The sequence below is a fragment of the Silurus aristotelis genome (assembly GCF_946808225.1).
Source record: "Silurus aristotelis genome assembly, chromosome: 11".
Classification (NCBI taxonomy): domain Eukaryota; kingdom Metazoa; phylum Chordata; class Actinopteri; order Siluriformes; family Siluridae; genus Silurus; species Silurus aristotelis.
Window position 1 is genome coordinate 6,191,072 of NC_139584.1, and position 23,046 is coordinate 6,214,117.

At 36.9% G+C, this 23,046-nt stretch overlaps 2 protein-coding genes across 2 annotated transcripts; one reads left to right on the forward strand and one right to left on the reverse strand.

The window, feature by feature from the left end:
- Positions 1-6,546: 6,546 nt before the first annotated feature.
- Positions 6,547-7,828, reverse strand: LOC310733732 (serine/threonine kinase-like domain-containing protein STKLD1; the record flags this gene model as incomplete). The annotated part of the gene is made up of 3 exons (XM_083555137.1): positions 6,547-6,863; positions 7,613-7,659; positions 7,734-7,828. 3 exons carry the CDS (start codon positions 7,826-7,828, stop codon positions 6,670-6,672), a joined length of 336 nt encoding a protein of 111 aa, XP_083411263.1. The 3' UTR covers positions 6,547-6,669.
- A 1,243-nt stretch (positions 7,829-9,071) lies between these two features.
- On the forward strand, positions 9,072-16,324 carry LOC310733807 (solute carrier family 2, facilitated glucose transporter member 6-like). The gene is made up of 10 exons (XM_083555235.1): positions 9,072-9,227; positions 9,561-9,714; positions 9,946-10,152; positions 10,848-10,947; positions 11,139-11,350; positions 12,515-12,664; positions 12,759-12,867; positions 13,023-13,187; positions 14,987-15,132; positions 15,436-16,324. Exons 1-10 carry the CDS (start codon positions 9,160-9,162, stop codon positions 15,595-15,597), a joined length of 1,473 nt encoding a protein of 490 aa, XP_083411361.1. The 5' UTR covers positions 9,072-9,159; the 3' UTR covers positions 15,598-16,324.
- Positions 16,325-23,046: the final 6,722 nt, after the last annotated feature.

Sequence of the window (23,046 nt, forward strand, 5' to 3'; positions counted from 1 at the left end):
AACGAATTTATCAGATTTTATATATATATATATATATATATATATATATATATATATATATATATATATATATATATATATATATATATTTATTTCTACACACGCGCACGCACGCACGCGGGGGCGTGGTTACGCAAATAGAGGGCGGGGTCACATGGGTTGTATGATGGTGGACGGGGTTTTTGGAGTGAAGCTACCTGCTTGCCATGTATACAGTGCCATTCAAAACTTTAGACACACCCTTTTTTTTTGTTTTACTTTTTTTTTCATCTAATCAAGGATTACATGTAGGACGTTTTGGGGACAAAGTGACAGATTGAGATGGTTTGGACATGTGCAGAGGAGGGACATGGGGTATATCGGTTGGAGAATACTGAGGATGGAGTTGCCAGGACGGAGGAAAAGAGGAAGACCAAGGAGGAGGTTTATGGATGTGGTGAGGGAAGACATGCAGGTAATTGGGTTGAAAGAGGCAGCTGTAGAGGACAGGGGTGTATGGAGACGGATGATCCGCTGTGGCGACCCCTAATGGGAGCAGCCGAAAGAAGAAGACTTTTACATCAATACCATTATACACACGACATCCAAGCTATGAAAGAACGTGTAGGGAAACTCATGGCATCCTTTCATCACATTCACAAGACTGGTCGAGTGTTCATTCATGATATTTCTGGCTTTCTTAATGTGCTTTTTACCATCAGTTTTCTTGTGCGGAGGAAAGGGTGAGTACAGAGTCAGAAGCTCGTTTACAACTAATGTACAAATACATATTTAGGCAAAACACTTCAATCAAGCGAAAAGACAGGTTATCATTACTTTAACAAAATAAAGTTCAAGAAATCTCAAGAACTAAATGTATCCCCAAGTGCATTCACCAGTGGCGGGCGGTCAGGTCCAGTAAAGCCTTCTCTGCTGGCCTAAACACTATCAGAAGCACTGACCTACATTTACAACCTAAATTCTAATATTTGTTCCATTAAATTGTATTCATTTATTCCCAATAGTTTATTTTCTTAATTTCGTAGTGTTTCTCTGGGCTGTATATGGATGTTAGATTTTTTTTGTCCAATCAGATTTCAGCCTCTATTTGCTGACATGTCAATCGAATCTGCCCAGGGCCTTCAAAGTCTGTACTACTGGCCTTTTTTACCATAGTCTCCTTAAAAATTAGCTCTGTTTCTTTAACCAATCAGATTTCATATTCGCCTCTCAGGGCAGCTAGCTGGCTCAGCATAGCGTCAGCATTTATCCGTCTTCTGATTTGTTGGTCAGAGGGAAACTGTTACAGCCGAGTTCAACTGGCAAAACACGTCTGTAGCTCTGCACACATTAATACATCTGAGTAAGACCCACAATAACTGACAGAGGAAGAGAAATTAATTTGCTCTCAGACATACTTAAAAATCAATTTTCACATGAGATCAGTGGAAAACTGTTTTTAGGTCTGATGAGTCCAAATGTAAGATTTTGGGTTCTAACCACCGTGTCTTTGTTATATATAGAGTGTTTGAATGGGTGGTTCCTGAATGTGTGGTTTCCACTGTTGTAGCATGGAGGAAGATGTGTGATGGTGTGGGGAAACTTTGCTGGTGACACTCTGAGATTTAGTCCAAGATTAGGGTACACTTAACCAGTAAGTCTACGACTTCTTTTTAGGGATCCCAACTGTTTTGCACATAGTGGGACCATAATTTGTTTTCCAACTCCAAACATCCCTCTAGGTTTTGTAAGAGCCCATTGTTCAAGCAGGAGCATGATGGAGTGCTGCATCAGGTGGCCTGGCCTCCACAATCATTAAATATGAATCCAGTTGAGATGGTTTGAGATGAATTGGACTGATGAGTGAAGGAAAAGCAGCCAACAAGAAAACTTGGGAACAACTTAGGAACTTCTAAAGTTAGTTGAAAAAACATTCCAGGTAGCTACCCTATGAGGCTGACTCAGAGAATTCCAAAAGTGTGCAAAGTGGTCATCAAAGCCAGAGATGGGAAGTAACGACATACAAATACATCATTACTGTACTTAAGTATACTGGTATTCTGGTATCAGTACTTTAACTTCTCTATTTATTTTTTAGACAACTTTTTACTTTCACTTATTACATTTTTTTTTACACAAATATCTTCACTTTCTACTTTTTACATTTTTAAACCAGGCTCGTTCCTTTAGTTTAGACATGATCAATATTTGTTCTTTTCGTTGCGCTCTGTTTTCAGCCCATCAACCCATTTCTTGTTATTGCACAGCTTTTTCAACTTACCAGTGGTTTAATTTATAATTTCCTGGCTAACGTGGATGAGACAGAGGGAGTCAGTGATGTAAACATGACTGAGAACAGACACATTCCAGATAACTATCTTTTCTCTGCTTGTGTTCTATATGGTGGATGTTCAGCCTGGATACATTCATTAGATACAACAAAAATTAAATTCCTTTGTATTAATATTATGTGAGGTCCAGGTACCAGTGTGACACTAAAACAGGTAGTAGTAACGGCTACATTTTTACTTGAGTACATGTCAGAGCCTAAACTATTTTACTTCAACTTGAGTGAAAAAGTGTAATCAGAACTTCATCTTTTACCAGAGTCTTTTAAAACGTAAGTATCTGTACTTCTACTTGAGTGAAGGATGTGTGAACTTTTGCAATCTCTGATCAAAGCAAAAGGTAATTGCTTTGAATAATATAAAATATAAATTTTAGTTTACTACATAATTCTATACAGGTTGTTTCATAACTTGGATGCCTTCAGTATTATATAAAATGTGAAATAAATTACAATAAAGAAATAAACTCTTTTGACTGGTACTGTATGGGTCCTCCAAGACGCTAGGGGGCCCTAAATCACCAGATTAGAATACTATTTGTATTTTATAAAATAATTATATTTTATTTTTGTAGTCGCATATTAATGACTACGTTAACCATTAATATTGTATTGTATCAAAAGCCATAAATTATGAAGAAGTGTGTAAGAGTGCAGATTAAAACTGCAGCTCTTCTGTTTGTGTGTTTAATCGTGTCTGGTATTCTTTGCTTTGATGAAATGTCTTTATTGATTTATTGGAATGTAATGCATTATTAAAAATAGGAAGGAAACTGTTAATAATTTTTTAATGGTTAAAGTGTTTACTTTTAAATAAAAAAAACAACGAATTGTATCATTGTGGGAGACGTGTGTATGCTATTTGCATTTTCCACATTACCAAGTATCTACCTGGGGTAGATAATAACAATGAATTAATTTGTCAAATAAAATAAATTATTTTATTTGCTTATGAAAGTCAAAAAACATTCATCTGAAAATTTTGTCTCGAATGCCTTCCTTAAAACGGTTCATAGTGAACCGGTATATTATCATAACATATTCACACATCTTACACAATATTGCACAACTGCAAAACAAGAGTCAAGAGTCCTGTATGAATCCACAAACTGACCGATATGTAGCTTAAAAATTATGGATTTTGGTCCATATATGGGTTTTGGTTATATATATATATATATATATATATATATTTATAGTACAAAAAAACAACATCATGACCATCACAAATTATCAGTTTATAATTACAAATGGTTGAATTTGTTTTAGTAACTTCAAAAAAGAAAAATAAATATCATTTGTACAATTTTATGCTCAGAAAGCAATGCAAGGATAAATCATTATTCATATTATGCCCCGCGACCATGCCAAACTCGCCGACTCAACATCATTTAGGCTCATCATTTTCGACAGGACATCCTGTGCCACCAGTACAGTCTCCTAAGTGGGAGATTATAGTTATTTAAGTGAAGTCAGATCCATATGGGGCAATATGATAGAAAATGATTTTTTTTACAAACCGTGATGGACTCATGTTCTTGCAAAATCTGCTCCAATTCTTCCTTTACATTTTCAGCACGCAATTCAGAAATAATAGAACCTGAATCAAAATCCAAATGTATAACAATCAATTAATTGTTTATATATATATCTACTGTAAAGTCCATGAAATCCCCTGTATATATATATATATATATATATATATATATATATATATATATATATATATATATATATATATATATATGCACACTTAATGTTGGTTTTCCTTTAATTTGCAATTATTACTACTATTTTTCTGTAAATAAACATGTTTATTCTAAATTATTGACCTTCCACAGATCTAATATTCCTGCACTCACCATGCTGCACCAGCTGCTTCAGAAAATGGCAAAAACTCTCTATGACCTTCGGACATTCTAAATGGTGTCTCCTTGCAGCCATGGTGTAAAAAACACCATTCCTTTCATTTGGTACATGGAGGAGCTGTAAAGGTGCAGCACCTGAGGTGGACACATAGAGACTTGTCTTTGGGAATGTATAGAATATTTACATTAGTTTCATAGACATGACTTTGATGATAAAATCTCTGTCTTACATCTAGTACACTAACTATAATGAGAAGCCACTATAATTCAGACAGTTTGGACAATGTCTCTCAATGTACACACTCCATAGATTGTGGGCTCTGGTACCTATGGTTTTGATTGAGCTGGTCATGGCGACAAACACATGGTTCACTATTGCAGATACATTTGGATGACTTTTGAGTTCATGAATCAAGAGACAAGTGGCTTTCTCGATATCTGCATGCTGAGCTATGGAAGTAAAAATGAAAAGTGAAAGTGAAATGAAAGTGAAAGAAAACTCAGCTTTAGTGCTGAGACATGTTCAGTTTATACATCAGAAACGAAAGTGTGTCGTTGGTTCTTTTACTTGCACTATTGTACCTTCATTCAACTGAAACTGTAGTGCAGTGCACACAAATTCTGCCACATTTGCATCTTGCAGGTGCATCTCACCCACAATTCACAATTTTTCAACAGCATCTGGAAATGATTCTAGAAAACTACTGCCTTAAAAGATAAATAGACTGAAGTGAACTTTGAATACTTGCATGCATATCAATAAAAATATCACAGTAATATGCTGCTAGCTAGTCATTTGGTTCATATGAATGTATTAGTGATTATTATTGCAATGGCCTTTGTCTAGTGCACACTTTATGATTTTTGCAGCCATGAATGATGACATCCTTCTCCTGTGGGTAGGCCTTTATTGTATTTAATACTTGATGAACACTTCTCAGTTTCACAATCAGTTCACATGCCTTCTCTGATTAAAAACAATCATATACACATTTATTTTAAAACAAAGCTGTAGATATTGAATCAATAATCATCATTAAATGTCACATTTCTAATGTATTTCAAATTGAACCACAACTGTTCCTGAACCGAATTATGTTTTTCTTTTGTATGCAAAAATAAAAAAAATGATTTCTCCCAAAAGTAAAAAGGATGAAAAACTCCATTCTGATTGCAGCAAACATTTTGACATCCAGTATCAGATAACTACGTTACATTTTCATTTCCAATCCAACAGCTGTTATAGTTAGAGCTGATATATTCAGATATTTTTGTTGTCATTTTGGATTTTTGCCAGAATTCGGATATAATGGCATCAAGTTTGACAACATGTGACGATTTCAAGGAATCCGTAATGCAGTGAAGTAATACAGATTAGGGGTCGCCACAGCGGATTATCCGTCTCCATACCCCCTTGTCCTCTACATCTGCCTCTTTCACACCAACTACCTGCATGTCTTCCTTCACCACATCCATAAACCTCCTCTTTGGTCTTCCTCTTTTCCTCCTTCCTGGTGGCTCCATCCTCAGCATTCTCCTACCAATATAACTCATGTCCCTCCTTTGCGCATGTCTCAAACAGCTGTACAAAACTACCATTTTTGTAGTGGCAACACTTTTTGTTTCCAGCCTTTTGCACGCATTTCCCAAGTTTGGCCAGTGTTAATTTGATGGTCAGGGGAGACATAATATGACACCCGTTCCACCCTAGATAGTCTTGCCAGTTCTGCTTTTAATCTGCCTTCTATGAATGGTTGTGGAATTGTCCAAATTTGATCTCATGATTTCTGAAGGATAGAGTGAACAACTGTTCAAGTTTCTTAATACAAGTTACAATAATGCAAGTCACCAAGAAAAAGTAGTTCCTAAAGACACAATGATAAAATGAATGTACTAATGTTTGTCCTTAATTTGACTTTTTTTGTCGTTGACTATTGAATTTGACTATTGTCGCAGTTTTTTGAATGAGTTTAGGATGTGTAGATTGATGTGTACATACCCAAAACACTGTCTATCCCTTCATGGAATGGTGGCTCAGCGACTCCTTGAGGAAAAGTGCTCTTAACTGAATGTGGTAAGGAACCACAAAGGATCAGACATTGTTTCACCAAAAGATCAATCCGCATTGACAAAAAAACCCCCTCAACTTTCCTGTCAGTTTTCATTGAAAAATATACATTAAGTGATGCATTATACTGTATATAATATTATTATTTTTTGTATATTCTGTAATATACAGTTATTTAAGCTTTGAATTTAAACTAGCCAGACATTTGCTTTATTTTTTGGATTGTGGCTTAACATCCTGTCAGAGAGCCTGCGAAGATCTTTCCATGTGATAAGATCCAAAGAGGCCTCATCCTGGAAATGCAGGATTAATTATGATCTGTTGTGAAACACCTGTAAAACCTCAAATCTAGCGGCAAATCGGAGAGTTCACTTTTCATTAAATGAGGAATTATGTTAATAAATAGCTTACAAACCAAAACAGAAAATACAGCCATTTGTTATTTGACAGTATATTTGACTAAAGACAAAAACAGTGCAATGTACAGTGAGTATGTGACATATCAGCATATCCAGGAGGACACAGCCAAGTGTCCAAATGTCAGACTTCTCACTCCACCAGAGCAGTTTCACACTCTCAGGGGCCATCCAACACTTTTCACCTAGAAAGCAGACGAACAATTGCATGTCAACATTTTAAATACAACCTGGCAACCTCAAGAACAGTAAACAACTATTGACCACTAGATGGCAATGCATCTCTAAAGCAGTGGTTCATAGCTGTTTCTTCAAGAGGCAAAATTGGAGTTTTTGATGTAAAACTAATTTGGTGTGCAACCAATGGTCAGAGGTTCAAAAAATACTCTGCTCAATTAAAAGTACTGTAACTTCAGTGAACTTTTACTTAAGTACAAGTAAAGTTGCTGGTTTAAAAATCTACTCAGGTAAAAGTAAAAAGTAGCTCATTTGAAATTGACTTGAGTCCATCACTCCATTTCTCTTTCTTCACACACACACACACACACACACACAAAAAAATAACTACTCAATTACAGTAACACAAGCAAATAAAATCCTTTACTTTCCACCTCTGCCAATGGTGTACCAGTGTCGAATAAGCAACATGGCAACAGGCAAAATATTGGATGTCAGCCCCTTCTTTTTTATTGTTTTTACAAGCTTATATTTAAAAAAAAAAATGCTTTTGTTGATTTGCTAGTGTGTTACCTCTGTTCCCACTTGCAATCAAACCCCAGAAAACAAGTGAAAACTCTGACCCTTAACATGATTTTGTCACATAGATATTGAAATGTCTTACTTTATTGTTGTACACAATGCAGGTTAAACTTTCTTTGATTCGACGAACCTTTGCTCGATCTTGTGTGATAGTTGCTGTTGCAAAATCACATGCGAAAGACAGAGTCGCTGCTCATCAGAATGTTGGATGGTTTCAGATTTCTGGACGTCGAAACACAACGATTTTAACAATAACTTGGTAAATCGGTATTATAATGTACACACGTTATAATAACCTGTGTAAAATGTTTCTGTCATGGAGGTAGGCCAGTGCATCCACCATTTGTCCCAAGAACATCTGTAAGCACTGTACGGCAAATACCACAGACATTGATAACACTGAAAGATGAAGAGAAGCCAAAAGGCTAAATTGCTAGACATCTGGCAAATTTATAGCTGGATAAATAATATAAATGGTATCTTCAAACCTTTACTTTAGCTTACTTTGAGAGGCAATGACTATGTTGAGGGTGGTCGCATATGAACAGTTCATCACCATTGAAATCAGGGACGATGATATCTATGTAAAAATGACTTAAATAATCTGTCATATATCAATCAAATTATGTACACAACCCGAAATAACGACACCAACACCAGCAACAAGTATTACATGCTTGTTCCAGGATACAAACAACTCTCAGTAGCTGACGATGATCCACATCGATAAGACACAAAGCTAAGGAACAACACACACCTAACTGATTACAAATAAAAACAAAAAAGCATATAAAACCAAAATTATTTGTCTGGTATAGGGAGATTGGTTAAGGGTTAAATTAGTCGGTTCTCTACCTCATGTAGGCTTCGATTGGCTCTAGTTTCATCCAAACATTCCATCTAAGCATGTAAAATGTAATACAGAAATTATCCAGGTTCAAGAATGACTTAAAGCTGAATAAACCCATTCACTGTGTTCTTCAATACCTTCTTCAATGTGTAGTCCAAGCCAGAATGTATGTCTTCTACAAAAAAAAAGTCAGGCCAAAGGACCCTTGACACATCACATCTACAACCTAAAAACAGGTGGACAAATGAACCACTAGCCAGTTCCCTTTTCAAACTTATTACAGTGCAATACAGGGTTACGCTATTTTTAATAATCAAATCTAATAAAATTCATAAAACCAACAAAAGATATTTAAAATTCTATCATACAGCAAATTAGACATTTCCCAGAAAAACGTTACCATATAATTGTCCATAATATTAAAGCTTTAGCTCTCTTGCTAGTTCTTCAAAGCAACATTTGTGAGGAGATACGGTTGTGTGTGTTGTCTTCTGGAGCACTTGGAGACAACAAGCATGCCAACACACACACACACACACACACACACACACACACACACACACACACACAACCACAACTGCTCATGCATACTGCATCAGCGCACACTGTTCATTATGTATTCTAAGAATCATATATTGTGATTTATGAAGTTGCAACACACAGCTTGCTTAGCAAAAAACACAAGGGCTGTGGTCACCTAATCCGTATTTTAGTAGCTGCTTCCTCAATTCCTTTTGTGCCTACATGTCAAGAAAAAGTCCAAGATTTCTTAAACAGACACATAGTCTCGGGTTCGGTTTAGACAAAGATATATAAGCTGCTATCAGAGAGCAAGTTAGACACAAAGTCAAGAGACAGCGACAGAGGAAGCCATGGCTTTAGAAAAGAGCGAAGCAACTCCATTACTGCTGAATAGAAAGAATAACCAGTATAAAACAAGGTAACTCTTCTCCCTCCCTCTTTCTCTCTCTTTCTCTCAGTCAAAAACTCTCTTTTTACTTGTACTTTTTTTTATTATCTATTTAAAGTCTATAAGTTACATACAATTGTTGGAACTTTTGTGCACTTTTATAATGTGTCCTATTCATAGCAGTCCTATTCTACTATATCGATATATATATAGAGAGAGCATATCATAAACAATGTCATTTTTACAGGAATGGAACAAGGTTTTGATTGATATACTTAATTTTGTGATTGGATATTCTATTGTATAGCTGTGTATTCACTATTTACTCATATTTTACATTGTATTTGTGCTGATTTCCAACAGAAATTGCTTGCTGTTTCTTGCAGCCTTTTCGGCTGTTCTAGGCAATTTAATTTTTGGATTTGCCATGGTATTTCCCTCTGCTGTGATTCCACAGCTTAAGATGGAAAACGATCCAAATCTGCCCATGGACGTTCATATGGTTTCCTGGTTTGGGGTAAGAGCAGCTTCTTCATTTTACACTGAATATCGCTCGATTCTAAACTGCATTGAAAATGATTTTATGAGCAATATATTAAGCGAAATCTGGCAAAATCTTTTATTTAAATTTTATTTTATTTTTTTTACCAATATTTAGGCTTCAACTCCAACCACAATTCAGTTTTTGTACATGTGTGTGCACTTGTACAATACATTTGATTCTGATTCTGTTCTATTTCTTGAATAGTCTGTTTTTGCGATCGGAGCTATGGTAGGAGGCTTGAGTGCCATGGTGTTGAATGACAAAATTGGAAGAAAACACAGCATCATGATATCCGTAATTCCCTCCACGGCAGGATTTCTCATGATGGCCGCAGCGAATAAAGTGTGGTTGCTTCTCCTGGGTAGATTGCTCACAGGTGTCGCTGGAGGAATTACAGCCAGCTCCATTCCTGTAGGTATTTCCTCAGGCATGAATCAGATTCCATGTCTCAAATTTGCTGTTTCTTTTTTTCTTTTTTAAAACCAATCAAAGAAAGGGTATCCATGTTGCATTAATATGTACAGACAAAAGACTTAATAAAGTCTGAATGAGCTTAAGCAAATTTACCTGGAACGAATGGCCAAACTATGACAATCTGTTTATGCAAAGGAAATAGAAACACAAACTAGAAGTATAACTGTAGGTAAAAGTGGTTCTACATTAGCATTCATATTTACTACTGTAAATACTGACCCAAGGGAGAGAATTGTAGAAACATTTAAAATGTAAAACTTTTTTTATAGAATTTATCTTTGTGTACCTCAAAGTAGAAATTCTGTAAATCAAATAGTAAAAATCCCAATAAACTCCATTTCAGTTCTAGGTTTTACCACTACAAATGGAATACTTTCAATGGAATGAATACTTCTGCAAAAGAGTACAGACAAATACAAACAGATTTACATAAAAAAAAAGTTATGTAATGTTTTCTAAGTTAAGAGGCATCAGGATAATAACTCAGATACTACAATAAACGTGCATGAAAATGATACACTTTCATCCACTCTGTAGCTGTAAATAGAACATAATGCCAACGCTAGAATGACACCTTTCTTTTGGGAATATTTTTCTAAAGATAGGCCTTCATTATGCTTTTACCATTGCAGGTCTACGTGTCAGAGATTTCACATCCAGGTGTCAGAGGAGCTCTGGGATCTACTCCACAGATAATGGCTGTCTTTGGAAGTCTGGCACTCTATCTTCTTGGTAAGTGGCACACTTGTCGCGAGCAACACATTTCAGCTGTTTATTTTGAAGACCCAGTTGAATACATGCTGTAAGTTTGATTTTAGAAATTGATCAATAAGATTTGAGATGTTTATGGAAACCAGAAGAAAAATGCATGATATGTGAACAAACTACATGATCTGTGTGGGATTTCCTTTCTTACCCCACAGGCTTGGTTCTACCGTGGCGGTGGCTGGCTGTAGCTGGGGAAGTTCCTGTTCTGATTATGCTCTTTCTGCTGTGCTTCATGCCAAACTCCCCACGTTACCTCATCACCAATGACAAACGAGATGAGGCCATCAGAGCCCTTCAGTGGCTCAGGGGTCCTAATTCAAACTACATAACTGAACTCAATCAAATTGAGCGCAGTGTCAATTCACAGGTAAAATGAAACAGCCACATTACACTTTTATCAGATTCTTCTATCACTATTAATCAAAAAGCTCAAAACTACACTTCTTTATTAGAGAGATAGACAGATAGACAGATAGACAGACAGATAGACAGACAGACAGACAGACAGACAGACAGACAGACAGACAGACAGACAGACAGACAGACAGACAGACAGACAGATAGATAGATAGATAGATAGATAGATAGAACATAGAACAGGTACACATCAACTAAATGCATTTTATCACCTACCATAAGTGCAAATAGTAGCAATTGTGCAAAAAACTATATATATATATCCATTCATTAATTTTCTTCCGCTTATCCGTAATTCGGGTTGCGGGGGCAGCAGTCTAAGCAGGCCCCCGCCTCCGACTGCTGCCCAATCCTCACAGCACCGTCCCTTGCGGTCCCTCCCGCAGGTGGCGAGCCCACGGGAAGTATGTATATATATATATATATATATATATATATATATATATATATATATATATATATATATATATATATATATATATATATATATATAGTAATCCGCGATAAACGGAAAATCGCAATAAATGGACGCCACCTAAAAAACGGTATTTAATGTTTACAGTACTATACTGTATTAACATTTTACTTTATTTTATAATTGCTAATTATATTTTTATTAATAAATGTAATTATTTCAAAGCAATCGAACCACACGAAAGCAGGGAAATACTGTATATATGTTGAGAGTTTATATTAATGCAGGATGTGTGTAGAGAATGTTCAATAGAAAATATACACTATGGGATATGTACTATGTATGTAAGATATGAGGAAAATGTACAGATGATATATAGATGACGATAAGGATTTACACCCCAATCTTTTTAAATGAACTGACTGCATAACAATGTGAAAGCCATCTTTTCTAAGAAAAATGCATCTTTTGTAACAGATTCTCCGTTGTGGCTTGTTTTGTCCAGAATGCATAGATGTAAAGCAGTTTATTTAGAACTTTATTTAGCACAAATGCTTAAAATGTATATACTGTTATCATTTAGTTCATTATTCAGATCATTGTGAAGAAAGAATTGTATATTGCGCTAAACATCAGGTTGTGTACCACAGGCATAGAGTAACTGAATAAACTTTTAACACAATTTAAACTTTCCAACAGTTTGTAATAACGAGGAAGGATCTTCAGAGTCCGTTCTTCTACAAACCCATTCTTATCTCAATGTTGATGAGATTCCTGCAGCAGATGACGGGTATTACACCCATCTTGGTTTATCTGCAGCCCATTTTTGAGGAAGCAGCTGTTTCACTGGTGAGTGCCTTCGACCAGGAATACCATCAGTATGGAGTGTCATCTGCCCATTTGCCCATGAAATGTGTCTCACAGATTTTTCTATGTAATCTAGGAACCCAAGTTCGATGCTGCAATCGTGGGATGTGTTAGACTGGTCTCTGTTATTATCGCGGCCAGTTTGATGGACAAAGCTGGCAGGAAAGCTTTGCTTTACACATCAGGTTTGTATTGAGAAACAAGTTTTGGTTACTTTCAAGCAGTTTCTTGCATGCTCAGCACTTTCCGTAATGTTGCAGTTCTGCCATATATTTGCTTTGTGCATCAAAATATTATAATTCTTGTCTAGTATGCTAATTTGTGCACTTTTTCTTTCCAGCATTTATAATGTTTCTTGCCTCACTGACAATGTCCATATACACCCACAACCCACAGTGTGATCATGTAAACATTACTAGTGGGTACACACATGGAGTCATGAACAATTCTGCCCTTACCTCCAGCACAATTATCCCCCTCATCAGCATCATGTTCATTATATTTGGTAAGTTTGATTTTTCTTTATTTGTTTTTAGTTTATATAGAAGATGGCACAAGAAAGCTAAAAACCATGACAACCATACAACCTAATATCAAAGTCTGAAAAGACGATTACTGAATATTTTCATTTCTCAGCCAAAATAACACAGACATACAGTGTTTTATGTGATCTCATCATTAATACATAAAGCAGTCAGTTCGGTGTGATTAATAGCGCCCCTGACAGTAATCCTGTCTGCGAGGTTTATATTAATGCACTCGTTTTAAATATTTAGCTTTCTTAATAGGATTCTCCCATATCAGCACTTTAAAATAATCAGAAGGAAAATCCTGATCGTAAATTCCCATGGTTCTTTTGGTTTCTATTTCATTACAACACAAAAAGATATGCAAAAGGAATGACGTCATCACATGGTTGAAAACAGGAACTTGTCCCCTGGATGGTATATCCAATGATCTGATATGTTTTTCTTTGAGGGTTTGATTTGGTGTGATATAAGAGGAATGACACACCTAAGAGTGCATTGTTATAAAGAAAAAATAAATCATAATCTACCTTCTAGCAGTGACAATTATTGTTCCATACCAACATTATTGTGCATTCAACTATAATAATAATCTTTAAATTAGCCTTCATAAAAGATCATAAAAAATGTGGACAAAGTGATTTTCCTCATTATTAAATTGCAACAAAAATACACTTGCATTGACCAACATTTATAAACATATCCATGGCTATAAATAATTCTAGATAAAGTATCAAAAGTTCATATAAAGATGAACATCAGTCTTCAGGTGGAAATATAGAATAAGGTTTTTTTTTCTCAATTTTGAAGATTTTGCCAGTTAATAAGATGTTCATTTAGAACTCCAATTTTACTTACTGATGGTATGAATCTTCTTTGTTTTTATCATTGTGAAGCATAATATACTTTATGGTTAACATATAAGTTAACATATATAACTTTTTAGTTATGGTAGTGTTATGTTCTATGCACCAGAAACACAAGATTGTATTAGGAAACATTTGTTTCTCAATCTTTTCTGAATCAGAGAAATTTCACATTGTTCAGGTTTCATTTTGATGCATGAAGACATCAGCATTTGTCCATATGTTTGTCTTCTTAAATTATACTTCCTACCATGGAATGCAAGGTTTTATTCCAAATATTTTTTTTTTTATCTGCTGATGGATGACCAACATTTTAGATTATTTTATTCCTCTTAATGCTGATGTGTTCTTACATTGCCCCCAAAGTTTCACTGAAATGAACACAAACAGGAATCGGGTGGTACAGCAGCCTGCTAGGTGACAATATGAAACCAAAGAAAGGAGTTTTTATAAAGAATAAGCTCTAATTTATTTTTTATGTAAATCAAAGTGCAAGAATTGAGTGATTAAAATAAAAGGAAAGATTATTGCTCTTCTGTTATTACTCCTTCCCCTTTCCTGCAATCCTGACCTTTAATTGTGTAACCAAGAAGAAAAAAAGAAAAAGCTGTGAATAGAGTTGTATGAGACCTAAAGTATAAGCTACAATATGTGAAGAAAAACATATACACAGCACGTCCTTATGATTACCATGTACTTTTTAAATTATTTTAATGTTTTTCCACACATAAAATGTTAAATCATAAAAAATACGTTTGTGTATCGATAAACAATGACAATGACTAGGCTTTGGTTTCCAATAACAGCAATTTTCAAACAGATGCTTTTTATCTATTAAACAAATGACACCACTTACTATTTTGTATTTGTTTTTTTTTTTACGTTTGAATTTTTTTTTATTTTCTGAGCAGGTTATGCAATGGGCTGGGGTCCGATCACATGGCTGCTAATGTCCGAGATCCTGCCGATGGCAGCACGTGGTGTTGCTTCAGGCCTGTGTGTCCTGGTAAGCTGGGCCACTGCTTTTGCACTGACACAAGTCTTCATGCATGCCGTGGTAAGTTTGATAAAACTTTTGAATCTAAATTTGAAATGTTTTATTTAATGGTTACTGAAGCAAGAAGGACATTTACAGCTACTAAATAAAATGATATTTTGCATCATACTAGCATTTATAAATAAGATTGCCAATGCATTCTGATTTGATATATAATAAAAAGACAGATTGGAAGTCACTCAGTGAGAAAGAGTTTAAAAGATCATTTGTGGTGTCACATATGTAATGTCACTGGTTGTACTTTCCACTATTGTGCAAAGAATAGGATACAGTTCCCCCTTTACATATATTTCTCTCTTACAGGCAGCATATGGACTTTTTGCACCCTTTTTGTTCTTCTGTGTGATCTGCGTGATTAACATCATCTTCACAGCCAAGTGTGTGCCTGAAACTAAAGGGAGAACACTGGAAGAAATCGAGAATTATTTCAGAACAGGACGCACCTTCACCATTGCAGAGAGTTAGTTTTTAACATGTATAATAAATCTTTAAATTAGCTGTGTGCACGTTGCACTTTTTGTATAATTTTTTTTTAAAGAAAGCCATCATGCCATCATACCATCATAATCTGTAAAAAAATATATATTATTTATACAGGCTACACAGTTAAAAAAAATATAAATAAGTCTAATCTAAATTATGTCTAACTATGCTTTGATGGGAGGAGTCTGATTCGTGTTATGAAATGAGGATCATACCATATTGGTTTTATGGAGGTGCTCAATGCCTGATTTCACCTACAAAAGAACTACTGTCCCCCCCCCCCCCCAATAAGTTAATATATAACCTGATATGATGGTGCTGTAATGAAAAGCATAAATCAAACTCCTCTGTGAGAGATTTAAGTTTCACTTTCCATGATCTATGATTGACACAGGAGCATCTTGGCAGCAGGGATATAAATATTAAGCAATGCCTGGGAATGTATTCTGTAAATGTCTTGAACTGTAAACAAATAATAATTTTTTCCACTGCATTGATGTTGCATTGTACTTAGAGCTTACGCAACCAACAACACCCCCCCAAACACACACACACACACACACACACACACACACACACACACACACACACACACACACACACACACACACACACACACACGATTTGACTATGCTGACTTTACACAGTTGACTATGGGCAAAACTTTAGGATTTTGATTTGATTGTCAATCTTAATAAAACACTAAATATATATACACATTGTAAACCTCATCCTTAAAGTAAAAATAAAATTTTTAAATAAGTTGCATTTTTATTAAAATGCTGTTTGTGATACAGTGTTTGGTTGAAGAAACCATTCTCTCATCAGAGAATACCATTATAAACTTGCTCAGGTGCAACCAGTGTTTGACAGATCAAACACCATACTAATTGCCCCACCTGACATCAATTATAGTGTTTTTGACTGTTTCAGAATAAAACTAGCTGTTTCTTGAAGATTCCACTGTTAGTAGTGGATGGTACTGCAAAGAAATCACCATGGTTGGGAAAGTGCTTTCAAAAGGCCACCAGGATAATTGTTGAAAGGCACAAGATAGACAAAGGCTAAAAAAGTAGTACTGAGTACTGAGTACTGTTCAGAGCATCAATAAGAAATGGTACCACCAACACATTTCCTAGGTTAGGTCATCCATCCAAACTGGATAACTGAGCCTGGAGGACATTGATTATAGGAGCTACCAAGAAGCCAAAGGAAACATTGAAGGACTTACAAAGCTTTATGGTTGGGTCTGGTTGGTCTGTGCATGTGACAACTAACTCAGTATTCAGTGTCATGTTAAATCATACCAAGAAGACTCTGATGCCATCTGATAAAAGGTGCTTTGGTCTGAAGAGACCAAAATTGAACTTTTTGATCTGATGTCCTAATACTATGTTTGGCAAAAAAAAACACCCAAAGCACACCAAACATGGAGTGAAGCATGGTGGTGGCACTATTATGTTCTAGGGGAGCAATTTGTCAGGATTCAAGAGAAAATGAATACGCCATTTATATTCATGTACTTGAGAAAAACCTACGTCCCTCCTCTAGACTGTTGATGATGGGCATGTAACTTACCTTCCAACACAACGATAATCCTAAAAATTCTGCCAAAAGAACAACACAATAGCTTTTGGATAGGACTAAACCTTTCTCAAAAAAACCCCCAAAACTATTATGCAAAGAAGAATGGGCAAGTATTGTTTATTTGTGGTGTGGAAAACAGGTTTTGACATATCCAAAAAGATTAATGGATGTAATTAAAGCAAAAGGTGACTCTATGAAGGGGATTGATGACTAAAGAGTCAGTAGCCCTATTAGTGCTACTACTGTACAAATCCATATTATGGTAGAAAACACTCTGTTAAATAAAGAGTAAATACAGTCCATCATTATTCAAGGAAATAAGAGTTAGTCAATAAGAACTATATGTATCATCAAATGCTATGATGAAACAGGCTTCCCTGAGGACTGTCACAGGAAAGAAAGACCAAGAGCTACCTCTGCTGCAGAGGATAAGATATTAGATTTATTAGCATCAGAAAACACTGATTTACATAAATGCTTCTTGCTGTTAAAGTAACAGACATATTTCAGCATCCACTGTTTAAAAGAGACTGCATTCATAGAAGAGTCAAGTCTTTATTTGTGCAGTACAAATAGTGTTTACGGTATGGATCGAGTAGAAACAGTGAAATTAGCTGGAGATTAAACTAACTTGCTGTCTGCTACTTATTATGTTTGTGAGGAAACTCAGATTTGAACTGTTCTGCACATAAAACAAGGATTGAATTTGGTACACATGTACACATACCGAAATTCCTGTACAGAAACTGGTCAGTATGAATATGTGTGTAAAAAAAAAAAATAATAAAAATGTTGGTTCCAATTATTCGCAGTCCAGATGGAATTACATGGTGTTGACTGTATGCTATGACTGTGTGGTATGGAACTGTAGCTATGTTGGATCAGTATTTTACTAGTATAAGTCTCCAACTGTCTGTACTCCAAAACAACCCCAGACCATTTAGCTTCCACCTCATGTTTAACTGTGGGGGTGAGGCATTCTGCTAACATCTCTCCACTTTCCTGTCTTACATAGGTTAAAATAATATTGTATACAGTGAGGAAAATAAGTATTTGAACACCCTGCTGTTTTGCAAGTTCTCCCACTTAGAAATCATGGAGGGGTCTGAAATTGTCATCGTAGGTGCATGTCCACTGTGAGAGACATAATCTAAAATAAAAAAAATCCAGAAATCACAATGTATGATTTTTTTTAACTATTTATTTGTATGATGCAGCTGCAAATAAGTATTTGAACACCTGATAAAGTCAATGTTAATATTTGGTACAGTAGCCTTTGTTTACATTTACAGAGGTCAAATGTTTCCTGTAGTTTTTCACCAGGTTTGCACACACTGCAGGAGGGATTTTGGCCCACTCCTCCACACAGATCTTCTCTAGATCAGTCAGGTTTCTGGCCTGTCGCTGAGAAACACGGAGTTTGAGCTCCCTCCACAGATTCTCTATTGGGTTTAGGTCTGGAGACTGGCTAGGCCACGCCAGAACCTTGATATGCTTCTTACAGAGCCACTCCTTGGTTATCCTGGGTGTGTGCTTCGGGTCATTGTCATGTTGGAAGACCCAGCCTCGACCCATCTTCAATGCTCTAACTGAGGGAAGGAGATTGTTCCCCAAAATCTCGCAATACATGGCCCCGGTCATCCTTTCCTAAATACAGTGCAGTCGCCCTGTCCCATGTGCAGAAAAACACCCCCAAAGCATGATGCTACCACCCCCATGCTTCACAGTAGGGATGGTGTTCTTGGGATGGCACTCATCATTCTTCTTCCTCCAAACACGTTTAGTGGAATTATGACCCAAAAGTTCTATTTTGGTCTCATCTGACCACATGACTTTCTCCCATGACTCCTCTGGATCATCCAAATGGTCATTGGCAAACTTAAGACGTGCCTGGACATGTGCTGGTTTAAGCAGGGGAACCTTCCGTGCCATGCATGATTTCAAACCATGACGTAACCTTGGAAACGGTGGTCCCAGCTCTTTTCAGGTCATTGACCAGCTCCTCCCGTGTAGTTCTGGGCTGATTTCTCACCTTTCTTAGGATCATTGAGACCCCACGAGGTGAGATCTTGCATGGAGCCCCAGTCCGAGGGAGATTGACAGTCATGTTTAGCTTCTTCCATTTTCTAATGATTGCTCCAACAGTGGACCTTTTTTCACCAAGCTGCTTGGCAATTTCCCCCTAGCCCTTTCCAGCCTTGTGGAGGTGTACAATTTTGTCTCTAGTGTCTTTGGACAGCTCTTTGGTCTTGGCCATGTTAGTAGTTGGATTCTTACTGATTGTATGGGGTGGACAGGTGTCTTTATGCAGCTAACGACCTTAAACAGGTGCATCTAATTTAGGATAATAAATGTAGTGGAGGTGGACATTTTAAAGGCAGACTAACAGGTCTTTGAGGGTCAGAATTCTAGCTGATAGACAGGTGTTCAAATACTTATATGCAGCTGTATTATACAAATAAATAGTTAAAAAATCATATATTGTGATTTCTGGATTTTTTTTTTTAGATTATGTCTCTCACAGTGGACATGCACCTACGATGACAATTTCAGACCCCTCCATAATTTGTAAGTGAAAGAACTTGCAAAATAGCAGGGTGTTCAAATACTTATTTTCCTCACTGTATATATATATATACACACACATATATATATATATATATATACACACACACACACACACACACACACACACACACACACACACACACACACACAGTGCAACCTTGGTTCCTTTTTCAAGGGGAATTGTTCATGTACTGTACTCTAACCTATTGTTAACGCATTGTTAACAATAGCTTAAAAGGTTTTAAAGCTTTAATAAGACATATTTTGCCAGCTGAGCACTATATCTAACATAGCTACATAAATGATGAAGGACCTGTTCAGCACTGGGGGCAGCTCGGTTGTCATATCTGTGGGAGTGCTCTGAATATAATAGGCAGTTTTACCCACCTGGAACTAAGTTTTTATTGTTGTGACATGCTAGAAAAGGTCAGCGATTAACAATAACATCTTGCCATCTTTGAAAACATCCCTCAGTGTGACATTATGGAGAACAAATATACAGAGGACAATGATATTCGCTTCAGTTCTATTTCAGGGTTTTTGCACCCTCACAAAATATTTCCTATCACAACTACAATTATCCACTTTTCTTTTACTTTCGCTTTCTTCTCTCAGTTTGTAGCGAATGACCTCTGCTCACTTGTGCAGGAACTATAGCATAAAAGTAACCATCTCAAATAGCAGTTTAAATTTGAAATCTATGGTTTTTTGCAGTAAAAGCCTTTCCAATTGACTGAAGAAAAGGGTTGGTAGCTGATTTCTACTCAATTACACAGAGGGCCACTGGACAAAAATGAAGCAGAACCAAATGAAAAAGGCCTGAAATATGTACTCATAGGATTTAGATGTTTGCTAGCAGTGGTTGTTATACGTAAAGTTGTGTGAGAAATAATCCTGACAATGTGTGATGTTATTTGAAGATAAGACAAAGTGGGTTTATAAAGCAGATTTATAATAGAGTCAGTATAAGCACCCTGAAAATAATTTCCTATTCAATCCCAGTATAGATCACAGACACTGGTAATGGTGGAGAAATAGCTCAGATGTTAAGATGTTGGACTTTTGATCAGAAGGTTGTGAGACCAAACTGCCACCACTGGGCCCTTGTGCAAGACCCTCAGCCTTAACTGCTCAAGTGTATATATTAGATAATCAGTCATTATGGATAAGGGCATCTAAAAGCAAATGATCAAACAAAGAAACAAAAATTTATAGTTACAGACATGTGTTAGGACAGTGGTCCTGTGGTCCGACATTAATCCATGGACCGGATTAATGTCAGACAATATTTTTACAGGCCGGTTTAATGTCAGACAATATTTTCATGGACCGGCCTTTAAGGTGTGGTGGATAAATACAACAACGGCATAAAAACTGGTATTTTCTAAATATATGTTGTTTTTTTGTTCATTTTGCTAGCTTGGGGGTTTCAATTTAACGGTAATGTATTATGTGTTAGCGGCCGGAGCCGTCCCTTTAAGAAGGTAGCGGATGTAGGTAAGACATGTGACCGAGGCATCTTGACCTGCATCAAGTGTGAGTCATAGACATGTGCCGGAGAGAATCCAGTAAATATCCAAAATAAAACATTGTTCAGAATCAGATAATAAATAAAAGAGAAATAATGTAATAATGTATGTTATGTACCACTGTGTTAGGAGAATAAAGCAGTTTAATTTATTATGCCATGAGTATGAAACACTTTGAATTTATTTATTAACTATTATTCCTGAAACTTTATTTTGTACCGATTGGCCAGGCAGAGGGACCGAGCTGGGAAGGATGTACTGCAAGTTAGAGCAATAAAGGATGGAGAGGGAAATGTGTTGACTAATGAGGAGAGTGTGTTGAGAAGATGGAGGGAGTATTTTGAGCAGCTGATGAATGAGGAAAATCAGAGAGAGAGAAGGTTGGAGGATGTGGAGTTGGTGAAGCGGGATGTAGATAGGATTAGTAAGGAGGAAGTGAGAGCAGCGATTAAGAGGATGAAGAATGGAAAGTCGGTTGGACCAGATGACATACCAGTAGAAGCGTGGAGATGTTTAGGAGAGATGGCAGTGGAGTTTTTAACCAGATTGTTTAACAGGATTCTGGAAGGGGAGAGGATGCCTGAGGAATGGAGAAGGAGTGTGCTGGTACCAATCTTTAAACATAAGGGAGATGTGCAGACCTGCAGTAACTACAGGGGAATTAAGTTGATCAGTCACACCATGAAGTTATGGGAAAGAGTAGTGGAAGCCAGGCTGAGAGAAGAGGTGACCATCTGTGAGCAACAGTATGGTTTCATGCCGAGGAAGAGCACCACAGATGCCTTATTTGCTTTGAGGATGTTGATGGAGAAGTATAGAGAAGGACAGAAGGAGCTGCATTGTGTATTTGTGGATTTAGAGAAAGCGTACGACAGGGTGCCGAGAGAGGAGTTGTGGTATTGTATGAGGAAGTCAGGTGTGTCAGAGAAGTATGTGAGGGTGGTGCAGGACATGTATGAGGACAGTGTGACGGCAGTGAAGTGTGCAGTAGGTACGACAGACTGGTTCAGGGTGAAGGTTGGACTGCATCAAGGATCGGCCCTGAGCCCTTTCCTGTTTGCAGTGGTGATGGACAGGTTGACGGACGAGGTCAGACAGGAGTCTCCCTGGACTATGATGTTTGCAGATTATATTGTGATTTGTGGTGGGAGTAGAGAGCAGGTTGAGAAGAGCCTGGAGAGGTGGAGGTATGCGCTTGAGAGAAGGGGAATGAAAGTCAGTAGGAGTAAGACAGAGTACATGTGTGTGAATGAGAGGGAGGGCAGTGGAGTGATGCGGTTGCAGGGAGAAGAGGTGGAGAAGGTGGAGGAGTTCAGGTACCTGGGGTCAACAGTGCAAAGTAATGGAGAGTGTGTTAGAGAAGTAAAGAAAAGAGTGCAGGCAGGGTGGAGTGGGTGGAGAAGAGTGACAGGAGTGATTTGTGATAGTATGGTATCTGCAAGAATGAAAGGGAAAGTTTATAGGACTGTGGTGAGACCTGCGATGTTGTATGGATTAGAGACAGTGGCATTGAGTAAAAGACAGGAGATGGAGCTGGAGGTAGCAGAGCTGAAGATGTTAAGGTTTTCGTTGGGAGTGACGAGGATGGACAAGATTAGAAATGAGTTTATTAGAGGGACAGCACATGTAGGATGTTTTGGTGACAAGGTGAGGGAGGCGAGATTGAGATGGTTTGGACATGTGCAGAGAAGGGACACGAATTATATTGGTAGAAAAATGCTGAAGATGGAGCCACCAGGTAGGAGGA

Excerpts from the sequence above, each read along its gene's own strand:
- LOC310733807 (XM_083555235.1), top strand. The coding sequence starts at position 9,160 with ATGGCTTTAGAAAAGAGCGAAGCAACTCCATTACTGCTGAATAGAAAG. Across the intron at positions 9,715-9,945 it reads ATATGGTTTCCTGGTTTGGG|TCTGTTTTTGCGATCGGAGC; the intron begins GTAAGAGCAGCT and ends TTTCTTGAATAG. Across the intron at positions 13,188-14,986 it reads CATCATGTTCATTATATTTG|GTTATGCAATGGGCTGGGGT; the intron begins GTAAGTTTGATT and ends TTTTCTGAGCAG.